This window comes from Pelophylax lessonae (assembly GCF_965119305.1).
Source record: "Pelophylax lessonae genome assembly, chromosome: 3".
In the NCBI taxonomy this organism is placed as follows: domain Eukaryota; kingdom Metazoa; phylum Chordata; class Amphibia; order Anura; family Ranidae; genus Pelophylax; species Pelophylax lessonae.
This window is the reverse complement of record NC_138770.1, coordinates 396,254,913-396,277,131: the sequence shown is the minus strand read 5'-3', so window position 1 is coordinate 396,277,131 and position 22,219 is coordinate 396,254,913. Positions and strand designations below refer to the sequence as shown.

Genomic DNA, 22,219 nt, shown 5'->3' with positions numbered 1-22,219 from the left:
GCGTATGGTGAACAGCATGTACCCTGCTTTAAGTGGTTAAAGATCCAACTTATCCCACTGTGCCTTTAGAATCACTTGCAATTTTACTTCCTCTTCTCCTCCGGGGTCCCGCAAGTTTCTGTTCTTGGACCACTCCTATTTTCAAATCGACACCAACTCCCTAGGTCAGCTGATAGCATAAAAATTATATTGAAATACATGGGAGGCTGACAACACCCAAATCCATTCCTCCAACCCTCAGTTCACTCCATTATTCTCCTCACGAATCACTAACCTACTGGCATATCTGTCTGGATGTCACACCACTTCCTCAAACTCAACTTGTCCATGTTCATAATATTTCCTTCCCCCCTTGCCTCTTCCCCTGACTTCTCTGTCAAGAGCAATGGCACAACCATCCACCAATCTCTGCATGCCAGGGTGCTAGGTGTTATCCTGAACTCTCCTTTTGGCCCCAGATCTAATCACTTTCCAAGGCTTGCCGCCTCTACCTCCACAACCTCTCCAAAATAGGTCCCTTCCTAACCAATGAAACCGCAAAGCTCCCAATTCACTCTCTGGTCATCTCTCGCCTCAACTACTGTAACTACTCCTCATTGGCTTACCATTAACCGCTTGCCGACCGCCGCAAGTAGATTTACTGCGGCGGTCAGCCCCTGCCAGGCAGAGTGACGTTAATTAACGTCACTAGCCTGGGAGGGTCTGGGGAGCGAGCGCGCGCCCGCGGAGGCGCGCTCCCGCTCCTGCACGGTCATGGACCCCCCCGCGCGTGTGACCAGCGGACCCGATGTCCGCCGGTCACTCGGCGATCGTCGGGGGAGAGGGAGAATGTCAGGCAGCTTGTGTAAACAAGCCACCTGTCATTCTCCTCGGTGTAAAGACACTGATCACACGGATCTACTATGTAGATCCGTTGATCAGTGTCCTTACAGCTCAAGCCACAGCCAATCACAGTAGAAAGCACGCCCCTAAGGACACACACAGCCCCTCCCTCCCAAATAAAGTTAACCCCTTCACTACCAGTGTATTTTTACAGTAACAGTGCATATGTATAGCACTGATTACTGTAGAAATGTCACTGGTAACCCCAAAAGTGTCAAAAATGTCAGTCAAGGGTCCGATCTGTCCGCCGCAATGTCGCAGTACCGCAAAAAAAATCGCAGATCGCCGCCATTACGCGTTAAAAAAAAAACAACAAAAATGACAAAAATCTTTCCCTTTGTTAGTAAACGCGATAACTTTTGCGCAAACCAATAAAAATACGCTTTTTGCGATTTTTTTTACCAAACATAGGTAGGATAAAACAAATTGGCTGAAAATGTTAAAAAATTTTGATTTTTACATTTTTTTTGGGGAATTTCATATAAAAAAATGTGAAAAATATTGCTATTTTTGCAAAATTGTCGCTCTTTTTTTGTTTATAATGATCAAAAAATCGCACAGGTGATCAAATACCACCAAAAGAAAGCTCTGTTTGTGGGAAAAAAAGGATGTCAAATTCGTTTAGGTACAGCGTCGCACGACCGCGCAATTGTCCGTTAAATTCACGCAGTGCCGAATCGCAAAATACCCCCTGGTCGTTTAGCAGGAAAATCCTCCGGGGCTTAAGTGGTTAAAAGGGTTATCCACCCTTCATTCCATCATGAATACTGCTGCCAGACTCATCCACCTTACAAACTGCTCAGCGTCTGCTACCCCTTCCTGACAATCCCTCCATTGCCTTCCACTCACCCAACTAATTAAATTTAAAATATTTACAATAACTTACAAAGCCATTCACAACTCTGCCCCCAGCTACATCACTAACATATTCTCAAAATACCAAGTAAATCGTCCTCCTTGTTCCTCCTAAGATCTCCTGCCCTCTAGTTCCTTCGTCACCTCCTCCCATGCTCACCTGCCTTCAGGACTTCGTCTAAGCCTCCCGCATCCTTTGGAATTCCCTACCCCAATCTGTCCAACCATCTCCAACTCTATCCACTTTTAGGTGATCTCTGAAATCTTCTCTTTCTCTTCTTCTCTACACCTAACAACTTTACTTTCATTTTCTTTATCAACCCATCCCCCGCAGTTATTACCTTTTGTATGAGTTTGACCCTCCCTCTTAGATTGTAAGCTCTAACGAGCAGGGTCCTCTGATTCCTCTGGTATTGAATTGTATTGTAACTGTTCTGTCTGCCCTTACACTGTAAATCTCTGCACAAACTGTTGGCGCTATATAAATCCTGTATAATAATAAAAAAGTGGAACTCCAGTCTAATTTTAACTAAGCTTAAATCTACTCCCAACCTCTTTTAAGACTATTCTATATACCCTGTAAAAGAAATTATTTCTATACTTAACCTATTCTGAAGCCACTCCGGTCCAGTGTCACATGATCGTGTCCCAGCACTGGCTTCAGTGTAAAGAAGCAGCGACAACAGCTGCAGAGCCTGAGCGATGATATCAGCCATAGGTTTACTGTGACGGAACCACTTGGGCACCCCGACTAGGTGCTCACTTCTGCCAAGCAGTGCCTCCTGCCCTCCAAACTGTTCCGAGCAGACTGAGAGCCAATACCAGCCCTTTTTACCCCAAACATCGTATACAGACAAGATGCGAGGTAAACTCCAAAAGGAAAGACTCTTTATTGAACAGAAATACAGGCTTTTTATACACTTGAGAAGTAGGTCAGTCACCGCATGATCAATAACCCAAATATATACCCAAAACATCACACAATGGTTTAGATAACGAGGTACAGCTGACTCATGGCTAATCTCATCATAGATGATCCTCCAAGAGTTAGTCAAATTAGCCAACATATACGTCAAACATTAAGTTGATTAAACTAGTCACCTGGACAATCAGCGATCTTATTCCAGGTCAGACTTGCCAGCATCGAACTCACAAAGTACAACACCCATTATTACAAGTATAAACACAACCCACAACAGTTTGCTAGCAGACAATAGGTGAGTTAATTAGCACAATTAACAATACAAACAATGACCTCCCCCCTCCTCAGACTAGTAGACAGACTATAGCAGGAGACCTACCTACAATAAACAAATTATGGCAGGGGACCCCAGTGGTTTGAGCGGATTACATTAACATCTACAGTCATTGCTGGTTTGAGGTATAGAGGCCCCAAATATGGATATGGAACCTCCAGTTCCCAGAGTCTGTGTGTTTTGGGGAGAAACAGAAATCAGAAACAAGAGAACTCCACCGATCCCCCAATTATACACCTTCCAAAGAGTAGTGTTCCCTTAAATGACAGGACCCATAGTCAGTGGGTAAGAGGCTTGCCCCCAGTCCTCTCCAAAAGCCCCTGTCCTGGTTGAGTTTGTCACACTTTCTACGGTGTATCCACTGTCGGCTTTTCCCTCCTCTACACTAAAGCTGGCACTAGGACCCAATCATGTGACTGGACCGGAACGGATTCGGAACAGGTAAAAATAGGCATCTTTTCTTTTACAGGGCAGATAAAATAGTCTTACAATTTGGAGTAGATTTACGATTAGTTAGAACTGAACTGATATTCAACCTAAAGTCCTATTACCTTGTTTGCAATCTTAGAAAATTGCACATTACATATCTTAACTTTTTGATCTTTAGACACGGACATGTGATCTTTAAATCAGTCTTGTCTTGTATATCTGTGCAGTGGGTGGGTGTGCATACCAATATGTCACTGCCAGAAGCAACAATGCTGATAATTGGTATATTATCATTTGTTTATGGTCAATGATGTCCTGTAATGTTTGAAGGAAATACCTGTAGGGGCTATTCCCCTTCATTTCTGGCTATTCAAGTGTTTAATGTTTAAAATAAAATGCTTTTTTTATACAAGTCTGTGTGTCTCATGTCTTTAAAATCCACCATTAACTATACAAGTAATTCCTATCGTTGTTTTTTCTGCTATTGTCTACTGGATGTGGCACTTTTTGAAAGCTATTTTGTTTACCTAAATATAGACCTCTTACACGTAAAACATTTCAAACTACACCAATTTCAAACAGAGGTACAAAGGTTACGATTTAAAAAATGTTATACTATTCACTGGATTTATATTATGCTCCACTCACCTTATCATCAATAATTACCAGGTCTTTAGGTTCCGTCCGATCAATTTTCAGAACGCGGTATTTTGTTTCTGCATGATTGCTCCCCACAAGAAAATACCTCTGAATATAAAATAAAACAAAAAGAAATTCTTAATCAACTGCTGGCTTTGTTTAGCTTTACAAGTACTTTTTTCACCAGCAGGAAAACACAAAGCAGATAACATTTAAAGTGCATGCATTTCAATACAATACAAAACGCTTTTTAAAACTTAGTGCTGTGGAGGTATAAAACGGTAAAAAAAGACTCTTTGTGGATTTCCTTTTGGATAATAAAGCAACCTACAACATTGCTGTTCATTTTTAAAGTTTCTAGTGCCAGGGATCAGAAATGGGCATCTCTTTCATTAACCTTAAAAGTGCTATTAAAGTGTTACTAAATCCAGGACCCTGCATTCACTATATCTGGTCTCCCACAGTACACAGAACATGGAAATGCATTTATATTAGTAAATATAAACTGCTAAATACCTTTTCTCATCAGCAGTATATAGCAGTATTGTGGCTTCTATCAGTGTATAGGTAAAGCTTGTAGGAGAAGTTTTCATACTGCACTAGCTGTCCTATCAGGATACAGGACTCCTGACTCTCTGTCTGAACAGTGCTGATTGGCCCTGTGCTAATCACATGCACTCTCCCAAAAAAAAAAAAAAAAAAACTCTCTAGAAATGCACACCAAACTAAGCATGTGCAGCCTGACTCCAGTAACTCTGTTTTATCCAGGAATTTTTTGGGGGGCAAAGCAAGAAGGGGAAGATCTGTGCATACAGGATCAAACAGTCTTTTTACACAATGCAGAGGATTAACCCCTTAGGTTCCACAGTGAGTATAAAAAGCATGCTTTATTGCATATAAACACCTTTTTTACTGTTATGGGTTTAGTAACACTTTAAAGAAAATATATATACTTATGCCTGCTCTGTGTAGTTGTTTTGCACTGAGCAGCCCCAACCCCCTTCTTTCAGATCCCCACTGGCGCTCCTGGCTCCTCCCCCTTGACCAGTGCCCCCAATAGCAAGCCGCTTGCTATGGAGGCACTTTTGCAAGCTCGCTCCTGAGCCCTGGTTTACGTGTCTATAAACCAGCCACTGCTCTCATTGGCTCACTGGCTGTAATTTACAGTATTGGGAGCCAATGGCTCCCACTGCTGTCTCAGCCAATAAGTCCAGGGATAGCCGAGGCTCCTATGCACATATCTGGATCGAGAAGGGGCTCAGGTGAGTATTAGGGGGGCCTGTGGGGAAGGCAGCACAAAGAAGGTTTTTTACCTTCATGCATAGAACGTATGAAGATAAAAAAAACCTTTAGCCTTTACAACCATTTTAAGAGTCAAGATCTGCAGCTAAAGTGGCGACATGAGCAGTGGCGGAGCCAGAGGGCTAGCTGAGGTGGCAATTGCCACCCCAGACGACATCCTTGCCACCCCTGTTGCCACCCCGCACCCCGCTCGCACTAGCTGAACGAGAGGGCGCCTGTGCAGCAAGTTCTCTGTGACTGTGTGACTGAGCGCGGTGAGCGGCAGCGGCGCTGTGAGCTGCTGCACAGCGAACCAATCACGTGTGCCTGCACACCTGATTGGTTCGCTGTGCCGCTACTCACCGTGAGTAGCGGCACAGAGAACCAATCAGGTGTGCAGGCACGTGTGATTGGTTAGCTGTGCAGCGGCTCACGGCGCCGCTGCTGTTCACCGCGCTCAGTCACAGAGAACTAGCTGCACAGACGCCCACTCGTTCACTTCTTCTTCTTCTACCTGCTGTAACCTTAGGTAAGTCTCTCTGGTCTCTGCATGATTGAAGGGGACACGGCATGCTGGTCACTACATTGATGGGTTGGGATGCTGGTCACTATATTGATGGATTGGGATGCTGGTCACTATATTGATGGATTGGGATACTGGTCACTATATTGATGGATTGATGGGGTGGGATGCTGGTCACTATATTGATGGATTGATGGGTTGGGATGCTGGTCACTACATTGATGGGTGGGGATGCTGGTCACTATATTGATGGATTGATGGGTTGGGATGCTGGTCACTACATTGATGGGTGGGGATGCTGGTCACTATATTGATGGATTGATGGGTTGGGATGCTGGTCACTACATTGATGGGTTGGGATGCTGGTCACTATATTGATGGATTGATGGGTTGGGATGCTGGTCACTATATTGATGGATTGATGGGTTGGGATGCTGGTCACTATATTGATGGATTGATGGGTTGGGATGCTGGTCACTACATTGATGGGTTGGGATGCTGGTCACTACATTGATGGGTTGGTACGCTGGTCACTACATTGTCAATTGATGGGTTGGGATGCTGGTCACTACATTGATGGGTTGGGATGCTGGTTACTACATTGTCAATTTATGGGGGGGGGGGGGGGGCATGCTGGTCACTACATTGATGGGGGACAATATTGTGCAACTCTACTCATAGGCGTGCACACAGGGTGTGCCGGGTGTGCCTAGGCACACCCTAATCACCCTCGTGCAGTGCTTCTGCCATGGCCGCCGCCGCTGTGTCTGCTGCTTTCTGCCCCTGGCTGCTCAGCTCCCAAACCCAATCCTGTTGGTGCGGAGACTGAGAGGGACTGTCTGGGGGAGGACCCTGGCCTGCTGTAAGGGGGGGATCTATATAGGGGACCTCACCTCACCCTGGCCTGCTGTAAAGGAGGATCTATGGGAGACCTGCCCTAGCCTGCTCTAAAGGGGGATATATGGGGGACCTGCCCTAGCCTGCTCTAAAGGGGGATATATGGGGATCCTGCTTTAAAGGGGATCTATGCCATAGATCCCCTTTAGAGCAGAGCCATGTGATCGGTGTGCGGCCTTAAAAGAATAATGTTTACTTTGATAATTGTTTATTTAATTAAAAATGTTTTAATACCGCTTAGAATGTTTGTTTACATTTATTTATAAAAGTGTTTGTATATGTATATGTGTGTGCATGTGCGTGTGCGTGTATATATATATATATATATATATATATATACACATACACAGACACACACACACACACACACATGTATATTGACCCCCCAAAATAATACCTTGCCACCCCTGTTTTAAAAGTCTAGCTCCGCCACTGGATATGAGTGGTAATCTATAAAGGAAAGTCCTGGACTTTGCTGCTGCCCCAAGCTTAAAACGCGTTTCCACTTTTGCAACCAAATTGGGATTACATCTAATTTATAGTTGTTAATGTTCCCATTACCATAGCATAAATTACAACAAAAAATAAATAAAAATTGCTGGTTACGGTTGTTGGTACCAGTATTTTTACTTGCTTAAAATTCTTACATAATCTTCCTGCTTTTTTAATGTTTAGAAGGGGGCTGTGGTGTAAAGTTTAACACAGTTGTGTTCTGTCTGTACTGTGTTCACAGTTCTTCATTATCACCTGTAAACTAAATCTGAATACTGCCTGTTCTAGAAAATGGGTTAAAAATGTGCAAACCACCCTCCTGCATTGTATGTTAAAAATGGATAGCTCAGCCTGTGTGAATGAATAGTGAATGCAGGGTCCTGGGTTTAGTAACACTTTAAAGTGGAAGTAAACTTCCATCGACTATTTGTACTTCTAGGTAGGCCTATAACAACCGAATGGGTGAGGGCACACTTTCATGCTGAAGGAGCCTTGTCTGTGGGTCTAGAGAATCCCGCTTTCAGCTTGCCAGACCAGGGCCTCTTGAAGCCTCCTGAGGAGGACTAGAAAGGTTTCGAGCCTCTGTCAGTGTACCCTGAGGGACAGAAAACCTTTTTGTGAGCCGTAAAAGACAGGCCACGTCTGCAACAAGATTCTTTACCCTTCCCAGTGTAAGAAAGGTACTCTTCCCCCATGAGACTCTTAATGATGTAATTCAGGGTAGCCCCAAACAGGCAAACGCCCTGAAAAGATAAATCAGTCAGGGCTTTTTTTTAGAAGTTTGGTCTGCAGACCAACACTTAAGCCACAATACACGCCTAAGTACCACTGCCGAAACAGACAGCTTAGAAATCAGGGGAGCCGCATCCAAAGAGGCATCCCAGACAAACTACAGCCCCTGTAACAACTGGTTTGCCTCATCAAAGGCAGGGGGGAAGCTGCTGACCTTCTAGGTCACGGTGCAAAAGTTTAGCCCACTTGTACAGAGTGTGCGACACCAGGAAAGTGGTGAACCAGCAACAGTAAACATATTGTGGGCCACAGACTCTGGAACATTAAAAGCCTGAGATTCCTCTACCCAAATCATGGTTGCCTTGTTCAATCTGGAAACCGAGGTTTCCACCACCGATGGAACAGTCCTCTTCTTGAGAAGGAACTCCTCAAAGGGGTGCCTCACTGCAAAGCATTTAGGAACCACAAAGGAACTATTAGGACGCTCCCACTCTTTTGTGACAAATCTGTCAAAATAGGAAGTATATAAAGGAACACTTTTGCCAAGCGGGATGGCCTGTGAGTGCCAAAGGGGACCAGCACCTCCACCGCAGCTTCAGCTGCATCCTCTAATTTTAAAGCTTCCCGCACAGATGCAATTAGTACGCAGCTACAGGTGTGGAGAAATCATCCTCACTATCTGATGCTTCAGGGAGCGTGGCAGCAGACCCCGCAGGGTGGGCCACGTCCGAGGTGGCGGAGTCAGATTCAGGATCCGACGAGACAGATGAGGCAGGGGAAGGCGGAGGACGCTTTTTGCTAGCCTGCCGCCCTTAAGCCATCTCCACTCAGGAAACAAAGGACTCTAAATGTGCTTTTCCACTGCATGGAACCAAATGGTTCGGCTCGCTTTTGTGCTTTACCACTGCATGGTACCACATGGTACGGTGTAGGAACTGTTCGGTACAGTAAGGCAGTGCTTAAACAGTACCACCTCAGTTGTGGTTCCAAGAGGGCCGTACCGGTACCATATCCCACAATTCTTTGCATGCAGCCTTGACTGTTTGTCACTACTAGCCACTGATTGGTCAGAGAATCGTTGTTATCCCACCCACTTACTTTAGTACTACTTTAGTGGAAAAGTAAACCATACCAAACCGTACCAAACTGTTCCAACACTGTACCATGCGGTACCATGCATTGGAAAACCCAAACAGGGCCAAGCAGGGCCAAGTGGAGCCGAGCCGGTACTTGCAGTGGAAAAGTGCCATAAGCCGCCGTCAGTGCATCAATGGATGGCTGGGACCCCGAGGGACAGACAGCCTCAGAGCGAGACAGATGGGGAAATATGCTCTAGAGACTCCATTAGCAAAGACTGGGACCCCCACAAAAAGTGTCTAGCACCCCTAAGGGACACCCCCACCATGCTGGTAGCACCACCTGGTTACCAGCAAAACAGAGCACCCCACAATCTGCAGCAGAAAAAGGGAGGGACCCTACCGGACTCACCACCCCACCAGTGTAGTTCCATCTGCACCAGGATGCCATGTTCTATCTGTTCTTTGTGGCATCCAAAGGGAAAGAGAAAACCCAGGAGTCAGCACCAGTGGAAAAGGAGAAGCTCCCATTGCCAAAATCGACACCCAGGGGCTCCTCTGTCATGGTCGCTGCTCTATTAACACGTAGGACCAATGAAAAATGGCCACCGGACTACCCAAACATGACTGTCAGCCACTGAAACACATAGGCCACGGTAAAATGGCCTCCGCACGCAGCTCCACGAGGCTCCCAGGCACCCAGGAGGGATCCTTTGAGCCCTAACTGGTAACAGCAAGGAAAGGGGGGACTGGGCACAGGGCCCCCATAGCAATCAGTGCCCCGCCGAGAAGCCCATCCACTGGCAGCACACCCCCCGTCCCCCACCACTGGTACAATTCAGCACACCAGCCCCAGTCACTATCCCAGGCAACCCCACTACCCCAGATAGGGTATTGAGGATGAGGGGGCAGATAACCCACAGAGACCACCAAAATTCAGGGGGGGTCAGAGGGGAAGGAGGGGAAGTCACAGGTCCGACTGTCTCAGGGAGGGGCCCACATCTACCCCAAACCCCTCCAGGGGGAAAGAGGGGACAACTACTCACCATACCAGGAACCAGGCGGACACAGCTCCAAACAGAACTTCCTTGCTATCGAAATGGGGGGCTGAGACCCAGTCCTATGCAACCTCACGAGGCATTTAACTCGCAAGTCAGCCCCCATTTAGTGGGGCTATGTCGCAGGCCGACCTAGCGCGAAGATGTGGTCTGTGCCCGCTTGCTGGCCAGACTGGGGTGACCACTGGATGTAGACTATCTAGCCCATCACTCAGTCCAGCTGTTGATTTGAGATCTCGCAGGAAAAAAAAAAAAAACAGGAGGAAAAAAAAAAAAAACACCATTTAAAAAGGACCAGAGATCCTGGCAGGGAACTACTGTAGGTCCTTACTCCTGACTAGGCAGAAAAAAACTGAAGACATATAGCAGAGAGGGGGAGTATATCACCCGGGATTGCCCATAGGCGTAGCCATGTTCTTTTTTCTGCCTAGTGTCCTACTCCTGTAGGGGGTTCTGAATAATGGAGAAGCTGTGTCCATCAAAGAACAAAAGAGAAATTTATTTTTTATAACAGAGTACCACAGGAGGAGTGAGAACGCCAACAGGTAGGCAACACACAGAAATGTAATGGTGACTAAAAACAGACCTAGATATTATAGGACTGAGGGCTCAATCGCTAGAGCCCTCAGAAGTATGTGAAACTAGTTATACAACTGCTTGCCAGATTACGCCTACAGTAAAAACAATCGCTTTTGGGAGGAATGACCCTTTATCGTGGCTCCAGAAAAATAGCAACCACCTACATCTGTGGTATTTGAAAAAGCTCATTAACCACTTCAGCTCCAGAAGGTTTACCCCCTTCATGACAAGGCTATTTTTTGCAATATGGCTCTGCGTTACTTTAACTGACAATTGCGCAGTCGTGCAACACTGTACCCGAATACAATTGATGTCCTTTTTTTTTTTTTTTTTACTTTCTGCTATAAAACACATGCAATAATTTTTTTTTTAAATCCAATTTCTTCATCAATTTAGACCAATGTGTATTTTGCTACATGTTTTAGGTAAAAAAAAAAAAAAAAAATCCCAATAAGCATATATTGATTGGTTTGCACAAACGTTATAGAGATATTTTTATTTTATTTTATTTTTTACTAGTTATGGCAGCGATCTGCAACTTAAAAGCGGGACTGCGACATTGCGGTCGACAAATCAGACACTAAATGACACTTTTTGGGGACCAGTCACACTAATACAGTGATCAGTGCTAAAAAATATGCACTGTTAATGTACTGACGACACTGGCAGGGAAGGGGTTACCATCAGGGGCGATCAAAGAGCTAAATGTGTCCCTAGGGGGTGCTTGCTAACTGTGGGGAATGTCGGAATGTGCTTCAACTTTGGGAGGACAGAGATCCGTGTTCTTGCTTAGCAGAAACACAGGATCTCCGTCTTCTCTGCTAACAGAACAGTGATCTGCCTTGTTTACATAGGCAGACTGCAGTTCTGCCTCTCTCAGAAACGATTAGCGGGTCCTGGAAGACATCGGGTCCTCTGATTGGTTCCCGCTATGTCCAATCCCTGGTGGGACGCATGCACGCTGCAGACCTGGAAGAGCGAAATCACGTACTAGTACGTGATTTCGCGCAGAAGAGCCACCGCCCACAGTATGTATATATATATATATATATATATATATATATATATATATATATATACACACACACACACACACACACACAGTGCCTTGCGAAAGAATTCGGCCCCCTGAACTTTGCGAACTTTTGCCACATTTCAGGCTTCAAACATAAAGATATAAAACTGTAATTTTTTTGTGAAGAATCAACAACAAGTGGGACACAATCATGAAGTGAAACGAAATGTATTAGATATTTCAAACTTTTTTAACAAATCAAAAAACTGAAAAATTGGGCGTGCAAAATTATTCAGCCCCTTTACTTTCAGTGCAGCAAACTCTCTCCAGAAGTTCAGTGAGGATCTCTGAATGATCCAATGTTGACCTAAATGACTAATGATGATAAATAGAACCCACCTGTGTGTAATCAAGTCTCCGTATAAATGCACCTGCACTGTGATAGTCTCTGGAGGTTCATTTAAAGTGCAGAGAGCATCATGAAGAACAAGGAACACACCAGGCAGGTCCGAGATACTGTTGTGGAGAAATTTAAAGCCAGATTTGGATACAAAAAGATTTCCCAAGCTTTAAACATCCCAAGGAGCACTGTGCAAGCGATAATATTGAAATGGAAGGAGTATCAGACCACTGCAAATCTATGAAGACCTGGCCGTCCCTCTAAACTTTCAGTTTATACAAGGAGAAGACTGATCAGAGATGCAGCCAAGAGGCCCATGATCACTCTGGATGAACTGCAGAGATCTATAGCTGAGGAGGGAGACTCTGTCCATAAGACAACAATCAGTCGTATACTGCACAAATCTGGCCTTTATGTGGCAAGAGTGGCAAGAAGAAAGCCATTTCTTAAATATATCCATAAAAAGTGTTGTTTAAAGTTTGCCAAAAGCCACCTGGGAGACACACCAAACATGTGGAAGAAGGTGCTCTGGTCAGATGAAACCAAAAATCAAACTTTTTGGCAACAATGCAAAACGTTATGTTTGGCGTAAAAGCAACACAGCTCATCACCCTGAACACACCATCTCCACTTTCAAACATGGTGGCGGCAGCATCATGGTTTGGGCCTGCTTTTCTTCAGCAGGGACAGGGAAGATGGTTAAAATTGATGGGAAGATGGATGGAGCCAAATACAGGACCATTCTGGAAGAAAACCTGATGGGAGTCTGCAAAAGACCTGAGACTGGGACGGAGATTTGTCTTCCAACAAGACAATGATCCAAAACATAAAGCAAAATCTACAATGGAATGGTTCACAAATAAACATATCCAGGTGTTAGAATGGCCAAGTCAAAGTCCAGACCTGAATCCAATTGAGAATCTGTGGAAAGAACTGAAAACTGCTGTTCACAAACGCTCTCCATCCAACCTCACTGAGCTTGAGCTGTTTTGCAAGGAGGAGTGGGCAAAAATGTCAGTCTCTCGATGTGCAAAACTGATAGAGACATACCCCAAGCGACTTACAGCTGTAATCGCAGCAAAAGGTGGCGCTACAAAGTATTAACTTAAGGGGGCTGAATAATTTTGCACGCCCAATTTTTCAGTTTTTATTTGTTAAAAAAGTTTGAAATATCCAATAAATTTCGTTCCACTTCACGATTTTGTCCCACTTGTTGATTCTTCACAAAAAAATTACAGTTTTATATCTTTATGTTTGAAGCCTGAAATGTGGCAAAAGGTCGAAAAGTTAAAGGGGGCCGAATACTTTCGCAAAGCACTGTACATTATATATATATATATATATATGGGGCGATTAGCAACTGGTTAAAGAAGAGCTATAGGCAAAACCTTTTTTTTTTTTATTTTGAATAGTGTAGGGGGGGTTATAACTAGTAATCAACCGATATCGTTTTTTTGTTGCCGATACCGATATTTTGGCCATTGCATATCGTTATCAGACTATATTGGCCGATATTTTCATACATTAAAAAAAAATATATTTTTTATTTTTATCACTTGACAGGTACTGTTGTGGAGGGATCAGGGGGGTCTAAAAGACCCCAAACCCCTCCTCTGCACTTAAAAGCATTCAAAACGCCAAGTTTAGCTGTTTTGAATGCTATAATTTTTTTTAATCTGACGCCAGTACCCGGAAGTGATGTCATGACATTACTTCCGGGTTTTTACATGGAGACCCGATCAGAGCCGAATGCGGCTTTGATCGGGTCTTCGGCGGCCGTGCAGGCTGGTTGCCCGGGTCTCCCGTCCCACCGGGGCAAGCCGTGGAAGGCGGTGAGAGGGGGGGTGTCCCCTCCTGCTCCTTGTAATGAAAGGCGAGCGGGTTCTGAGCCGCATTGGTTGTCATTACAAGACAGCTGACCTCGGCTATGGACGCCGGTACTGGGGTGATGCCTCTAGCTGCAGGCATCACTCCGGTACAAGTACTTTCCTGAAATATCGGTCACCTTGGTGGCCGATATATCGGGGAAAATGCAGATCGGCCCTCGATATATTGGCTTTGCCGATAATCGGTCGATCACTAGTTATAACCCTGTAAAGTTTATTTTTGCCATCTGTGTCCCATTGGGGAAATTTACCTTAACTTCCTGTCCCATAGCCAAAATGGGACGTGGTAGAAAAATCCCTGCAAATTAGGAAAATTCCTTGGGGACCCCCAGGGCATCAGAACTAGCGTCTCAATTGGAAGATTTCCCCTCTATTACTTTTCCAGGGACAACCTAAAATGTGGGGTTTTCTTTTACTTTCACTTTTCATGATAATGGTAAACAGGACAAAGGAGAGGGGGAATCTCCCTAACGGGGTGCAGGCAGCAATAAAAAATGACAGGTGTTCTGATCCCTCTCCGCTATAACCAACACAAAAAAAAAAAAAAAAAGTTTTGCCTTTAGTTATAATTTAGTTACAATGTAAATCATTATAGGCATTACATTTAGGAATATCTATGACCGGCATCGATTTTTTTGATTTGCAGAGACGAGCAGCACAGTGGAAATATTTGCTTGTGAACTCATTTAGTGAAGAGGACAAACTGTACAGTAATAGCTCACCAGAACTGGCATTATGAATCACACATTTATGTTTAGAATATTGACAAGGGTAATCTGTAACTGCTAAGTCTTTATCCTGCGGTCTGATCTGTAAACTCTGTAAAGGTGGCTTGAGTCTCAAGGTTATTGGGTTCTCACTAGACTAGAATTATATGTACCTTTACGGACAAAACTTTTAAAGTGCATCTTAGCCTAAACTATGGATATTAAATTAGTTACATATTTTGAAAGCAGTATTCATTTAAAAGCAAAGCCAGTAAGCTTGTTTTTCAACAGAACAAGCTCTCCAGCAGAATGTATCAGTTACAGAGATGAGACAGACCATTAAGTCCCGGTTCACACTAGGGCGACCTGTGAGGCGACCTGGACGCCTCACAGGTCGCCTCCCATAGGGAAGCTGCGGACCCTTCTAATAGGAGCGACACAAGTCGCTCCGACCTAGAAAAAGGGTCCGGAGCTTCTTTGGGGCGACCAGGAGGCGACCGCCATAGACTTCAATGTTATGAAGTCCGTGGCGGCCGCCACGAGGTCGCGGCGCGCTGCTCGCACCGCGACCTCGGAGGTCGCGGTGCGAAGTAGCGTCGCCCCTATGTGAACGGGGCCTAAGACCGCATTCACACTGCAGCAGCACGACTCTGCACGACTTCGGGGGCGACCTGTGAAGTCCCGTGCACCGCGACTTTGGCGCGACTTGCACGGACTTCATATAATGAATGTCTATGCAAGTCGCTCCGAGGTCGCCCCAAAGTAGTACAGGATCCTTTTTCTAAATCGGAGCGACTTGTGTCACTCCTATTAGAATGGGTCCTATAGCACTGCATGGACCACGAGGGACCGCGACTTGTCAGGCTGACAAGTCGCCGGACAAGTCGCGGTAGTGTGAATGGAGCCTTAAGGGCCTCATGTACACTACAACTGCTAAAGTTTTAGGAGCGGTTGTTCGCTTTTTTCAGCAGCCCCCAAGTGCCGGTTCACACATATGCGACGCGGGAACCCTGCGATTCTACCGCGGGTTCCCACATTGCATTCGACTCACAGGCAGGTCACACTGCCATATGCGAATTGCTGAGGGTGTCAATACAAAGTTAACAACACCCCCAGATCAGTTCGCATATCGCACTGCGAACTGTCAATTCGGACATGAATCGGATTGCACAGGTGTGAATTCTGGTGCGGACCAAAAAAAAGGGTCCTGTGCAAATTTGGTCGGAATGCAAAGCGAATTCAGCCATACAATCTGTATGGCTGAATTTGCAACGCACAGGCATCGCATGTGATTTGCAGAGCAGTGCGCTGCGAATCACATGCGATGTCTGGCACCGCATATGTGTGAACGGCACTGAACACCGCTCTAAGTTATCTTATGTGTACATGTACACTCAGTCATTTATAGTTTTAGAGGCAGTTGAGGTTATAGGCATTTTTTTGAAAGCAGAAAAATCGCATTTAGGACTGTAGTTTACTGGCATTTCAAACGCCAAAATGCTTGTAACCGCAGTATACCGTGTTTTTGAGCACTTGCAGGACGGGGGAAAATATTTTTGAGACTTATTGAACATATAAAAATGTTGAAAAAACACATATTTCACCACATGCTGTTGCCTCCATTAATGGAGGAGTCCAGTAGCGACGGACTCTGGTCCTTTCACGCAATTTTCTATGTTTTTTGGAGCCTCCGCAACATCAACTTTAAGAGCATTTCTCCACACATGCTCATGATGGGATCCACAGAAAAATCATAAAAAATAAGACAGCCATCTACAAGCACACTGCTCTCTCTACTCTCATAGAATGGCTGAAATAGTAAATATTTACTTGGTTTTCATGCATTGTGGGCATTTGGGAGGGTGTCCTGAATTTATCTTTAAAAAAACTCTTATAACCTCAAATGCTCATAACCGCTGCTAAACTCGCATAAACGTGGTATGTAAAAACTGTAAAACGGCTTTAAAACCACTTAAACCACTTCCCGCAAACCAACATACCTGTACCTCGGCTTGAAGAAGTGGTTGTAGCGGGGTGATACCTCAGCTAGAGGCATTACCCCGGTACCATTCTTTTTAGAGCCGGAGGTCGGCTTTCTTCCAAAGGGGTGGGAGGGGACGTCTGCCCGGGTCTCCCGTCCCACTCGAAGACCCAAGCGACCAGCCGACACGTCCGCCAGCTGGTCAGAGTCCCGAACGAAGCCAGATTCGGCTTTGATCGGGTCTCCGATGAATTAACCCTGAAGTGACGTCAGGACGTCACTTTCTGTTCCTCGGCTGCCAATGGTGCCGATTTTAAAAAAATGACAGCATTCAAAAATGCAGATTTTGGCAGTTTGAATACTTTTATGTGCAAACGAGGGATTTGGGGTCTTTTAGACCACCGATCCCTCCATAAAGTGTACCTGTCACTGCCTCTTATTGTCACAAGGGATGTTTACATTCCTTGTGACAGCAATAAAAGTGATCAGTTTTTTTTTTTTTTTTTTTTTAATGAACAGTGAAAAAATAAAATAAATAGAAAAAAAAAATGTTTTTAAAGTGCCCCCGTGTGCTCACGCACCAAAGAAAATGCATACATAAGTCGCGCCCGCAAATTTAAATGGTGTTCAAATCACACTTGTGTGGTATCGTCACAATCGCCAGAGCGAGAGCAATAATTTAGTAAAAGATCTCCTCTGTAACTGTAAGCTGGTAACTGTTAAAAAATGTTAAGCGTCGCCTATGGAGATTTCTAAGTACTGTAGTTTGTCGCCATTCCACAAGCGTGCGCAATTTTAAAATGTAAAATGTTAGGTATCTATTTTTGCGGCGTGACATCATTTTTCACAATATAGAAAAGAAAAAAAATCGGGCTAACTTTACGGTTTCTTTTTTTTTTTAAATTCAGTGAAATGTATTTTTTCCCCAAAAAAATTAAAAGACCACTGCGCAAATACCGCGTGACATAAAATATTGCAACAAACGCCATTTCATTCTCCAGAGTCTTTGCTACAGAAAAAAATATTATATAATATTTGGGGGTTCTAATTAATTTTCTAGCAAAAAATACTGATTTTAACTTGTAAACAACATGTGTCAGAAATAGGTTTGGTCGTTAAGTGATTAACCACTTCGGCTCCGGAAGGTTTACCCCCCTTCATGACCCAGACATTTTTTGCGATACGGCACTGCGTTACTTTAACTGACAATTGCGCAGTTGTGTGATGCTGTACCCAAAAAAAATTAATGTCCTTTTTATGCCCACAAATAACGGAAAATTTATATCAAATACTTACCGTAATTTTCCTCTCCTGATGGACTCCATGGCAGCATACGTATCAGGGTTTGGCCCCGCCTCCAAACCTACCCATAGGACATCACTCCCATAAATCTTTGCACCTGTTCAGCACACGTGTTCTGTAACTATCTTCCTCAGAATCCGGGAGGGAACTCCTGCTGCCATGGAGTCCATCAGGAAAGGAATATTACGGTATTTGATATAAATTTTCAGTTTTCCTGACAGACTCCATGGCAGCATACGTATCGGGAAATAACTCGCCAAACACAAAAGGGTGGGCAGGTGCTGAACAAGTTTAATTTTACTCTGTCAAACAGACAGGACTTGTAAGCCAAAGTTAACAGAAGAAAGAGCCGCCGGCTCAACACAATAGTGAGACAAAGTATTTATAGAGGACCAGGATGCTGCTCTACAAATCACTTCAGGCGAGACGAGTCTGGACACTGCCCAGGAGGTTGAGACACTCCAAGTTGAATGAGCCGTAATCGCCAATGGAGGGGTCAAGCCCTTAGCCCTATAAGCCCATTGGATAGTTTGGATGATCCAAGAAGAGATGGACCTTGAAGAAGCCCGAAGACCCTTGTTCTTTCCACCGAAAGTGACAAACAAATGATCTGACTGTCGAAAGGAGACCGTAGCTTCCAGATACTGCTTGAGGCAATTTCCAACATCCAGCGGATGGACAGAAGAACCTTCTTCTTGCCTAAAAGTAAGCAGAACTATTTCCGTGTTTTCATGAAAAACTGAAGTAACCTTCAGTCTGGCCTCCAGCATAGGGATTAGGACTACCCTGTCTGGAAAAAAGGTTAGAAAGGGCTCCTGTGCCCCTAAAGCTCCGATTTCAGAGACTCTTCGCCGATGTAATGGCTACCAGGAACACGGTCATCAATGTCAACTCCTTGATGGTAAGAGTTTCATCTGTGTCACGTAGTCGTTGTGATAGAAAGTGCAGAACTAAGGGGGGATCCCACTTAGGAAACCTTGGCTTTTTCTGGGGCCTGAGTCTCATTGCCCCTTTGAAGAATTGTCGGACTAGCGTATGGGTAGCCCATGAAATACCTGTAAAAGCTGAAATAGCCGACACCTGAACTCTCAGAGAACTCACTGATAGAGGAAGATCTAGACCAGACTGTAGAAAGCTTAGCACATCCTGAATCCTGATGGATGAATGAGGGTTGGACCTAGTAGCCAGATGCGAGGAAAATCTTGACCAAATTCTCTCATACACTTTATTAGTTGAACTCCGTCTGGCACTCAAAAGTGTAGAGATGGCCTCTTCAGGGCACCCTAAGGCTTGTAGCCTTCCCCTCTCAACAGCCAAACCTTCAGATGCAGCCGGGCTAGACAAGGATGTAATATGGTGCCTTGAGATAGCAGATCTTGCCTGGGAGGTAGCGGGATCGGATCCTGAACACTGAGGAGGAGTGTTAGAAGAGGGAACCAGGGCCTATTGGGCCAGAATGGAATCACCACCACTATTTCCGCTGCTTCCGACCTGAGTCTCCGGAGAAACTAAAGGATTATGGGAACTGGGGGAAAGGCATATGCCCTGTTGAACCTCCAACAATCCGTGAGGGCATCTATCCCTAGAGCTTGAGGATCCCTGAACCTCGCATAATATTTTTTCAACTTGCGGTTGCGAGGAGAGGCAAAAAGGTCTACCTCTTGGGAGAACCCCAGGCTCAGGATCCACCCGAAGACCTCTTCGTGGAGAGACCACTCGTTGTTGTCCAACTGCACATGAGATAGAAAGTCGGCTTGCACATTTTGGACTCCCGGAACGTATACTGCTGACAGGTCGGACAAGTTCTTTTGAGCCCAGACCATAATTGGTTCCACCTCTCGCAGCAAGGACCAACTGCGTGCCCCTCCTTGCTTCCTTATGTATGCGACTGCTGAGGTGTTGTCCAGTCTTAGCATCACTGGAAGACCTTTTGTCAAGTGAGAAAACACTTTCAAAGCTTGAAGGGCCGCCCGTAGCTCCAGAATGTTGGACACTATCCCCTGGGAGGGGAATTTCCATTTGCCCTAAGCCACTTCCGAGAGGCAATGAGCCCCCCAACCTGTGCTGCTGGCATCCGATGTTACCACAACCCATGAGGTTTGTACAAAAGAATGGCAGCATAGAAGATGCTAACGCTGCAGCCACCATGGAAGACTTGCTCTCATGGCCGGGGTCAGGAAGATGGTCTGATCCAGATGCCAGGTTTCCCATTGACGAAGAAAGCCTTTTTGGAAAGGCCTCATTCTCCATAGGGCCCACTTTACCATGGGAGCTACAGCCACCATGTACCCGATAATTCTCAGGCACTGACGTGCTTGGAGGTGAGGTGATGAGAGGGCACAGAGAATTCTGTCCCTGACCACTGTGATTTTCTCCTCCGGAAGGGAGACTGTCGCTGTCAGTGTATTGAACAAGGCCCCGAGGTAGACGAGGGACTGGGTGGGAATAAGAGGACTTTTCTCCAGATTTAGCAGCCACCCAAACATCTGAAGGGTGGACACCACTTGGTCCAGGTGCATCAACAGCTGAGATTTGTCTTGGGACAGGAGGAGCAGATCATCCAAGTAATGGTGCAAGCGAATGCCCTTTGTTCTTAATAGAGCTACCACAGCCAGCAAAACTTTCGAGAAGGTTCGTGGAGAAGTGGAGAGCCCAGAGGGGAGGCAAGTGAACTGAAGGTGTAATTGATTGATGGAAAACTGGAGGTATTTCTGGAAATCTTCTGCAACAGGGACATGGAAATAGGCGTCCTTTAAATCTATAGACACCATCCAGTCTGCAGGTTGAACCGCTTGTTGGATTGAAAGAAGATTTTCCATCTTGAACCTTTCCTTTCTGATAAATTGATTTAGAAAGGTCAGATCTATGACCGGCCTCCATGTTCCGTTTTTCTGGCGGACCAAGAAAAGAGGGGAGTAGATTCCCTGGCCGCACTCTGGTTCTGGTACGGAGATGACAGCCCCCTGAGAAACCAGTGACTCTATGTAGGAAAATGGTGCCTGGCGTTTCTCTCCTAAGGGTGGCAGGGAGGTAGGAAGAGACCTTGGTCTTGGTGTTTCTCTGAAAGTCCACTTGTGCCTGTACGTGACTGTCCTGACAGTCCAGGAGTCTCGGATTGAGGCCACCCAGACATGCCGGAAGTGTAGCAACCGAACCCCCACCCGACATGCCTGAGCGGGCCCAATCTCAAAAAGACTTGGCCGTATCACGTTCACCGGAGGGGACACTCTTAGAAGGTTTCCACGAGGAGGTTTGTCTTGCTCTCCAGTTGCGACCAAATTCTCTGCCAGGCCTATAGGTGCATGCTTTCCTGGCACAGTCAGGGACATACCTTCTGGGTTGTCCTTTCCTTGGATTGAGAGGGCGCTGATCCTGAGGAAGGAAGCCAGACTTGCCGCCCGTAGCCCTGGTTATTGCCTCATCCAGCTTATTCCCAAAGAGGGAAGAACCGCCAAAAGGAATACGACACCAGACTTGTTTGGAAGCTGGGTCAGCCATCCAAGGACGGAGCCACAGAGCCCTCTTGGCTGTTACTAAGGACAGCATAACCCTGGCCAACAGAAGTATAAGGTCAATAGATGCCTCCCCCAGAAAAGACAAAGCCATCTTAAGTTCCTGAATCGGGGAACTTCTGGCAGCCTCCTCAGAAAAGCTCTGGAAGGACTCATCCACTGAGTCAGACCACAACTCCATTGCTTTGGATAATGAGGCCAAGGCCAGTGCCGGCTTGCAGGCCATCCCCGCAGTCAGGTAGATTCGTTTGAGATCAGAATTCATCCTCCTATCCAAAGGATCTTTAAAGGAGGCTGTGTCCTCTAGTGGGAGGGTCACATGTTTGACCAGCCTCATGACTGCGGCGTCCACCAAGGGAGGAGATTCTAGATGTTTTACATCTTCTTCCTTGAAAGGATATAACCGGGACATTTTGGAAAGCATGGAATTCTCCTTTCCACTTTATTTCATTCTTCAGTAATGATATCCCCTAATTCACCCAGAAAGGGGAAGTTGAGTCGCTCTTTGCAGAGTTGCTTAAAGAATCTCTTCTGTTTTGGAGGAGAAACAGCCGAGTCTTCCCAATTCAGGGTCTCTCTTACCGCTCTGACTAAGGAGGGGACGAGAGCATACTCAAACTCCAAGCAGGGATCTTCAACCTCTGAATCACTTTCTGACAGGAAAGTTGACAGGTGACTAGGTTGAGAGGTTTCAGGATCTTCCCTAGGCTGTCTTCC

At 45.5% G+C, this 22,219-nt stretch overlaps 1 protein-coding gene across 1 annotated transcript in view; it reads right to left on the bottom strand.

Annotated features, from left to right (window-relative positions):
• FIG4 (FIG4 phosphoinositide 5-phosphatase) overlaps positions 1-22,219 on the bottom strand; it is a 448,851-nt gene that overhangs the window by 351,451 nt on the left and 75,181 nt on the right. Inside the window, exon 2 of the mRNA XM_082251578.1 lies at positions 4,071-4,169. Coding sequence (XP_082107704.1) covers positions 4,071-4,169 — 99 coding nt within the window. The remainder of the gene's footprint in view (positions 1-4,070; positions 4,170-22,219) is intronic.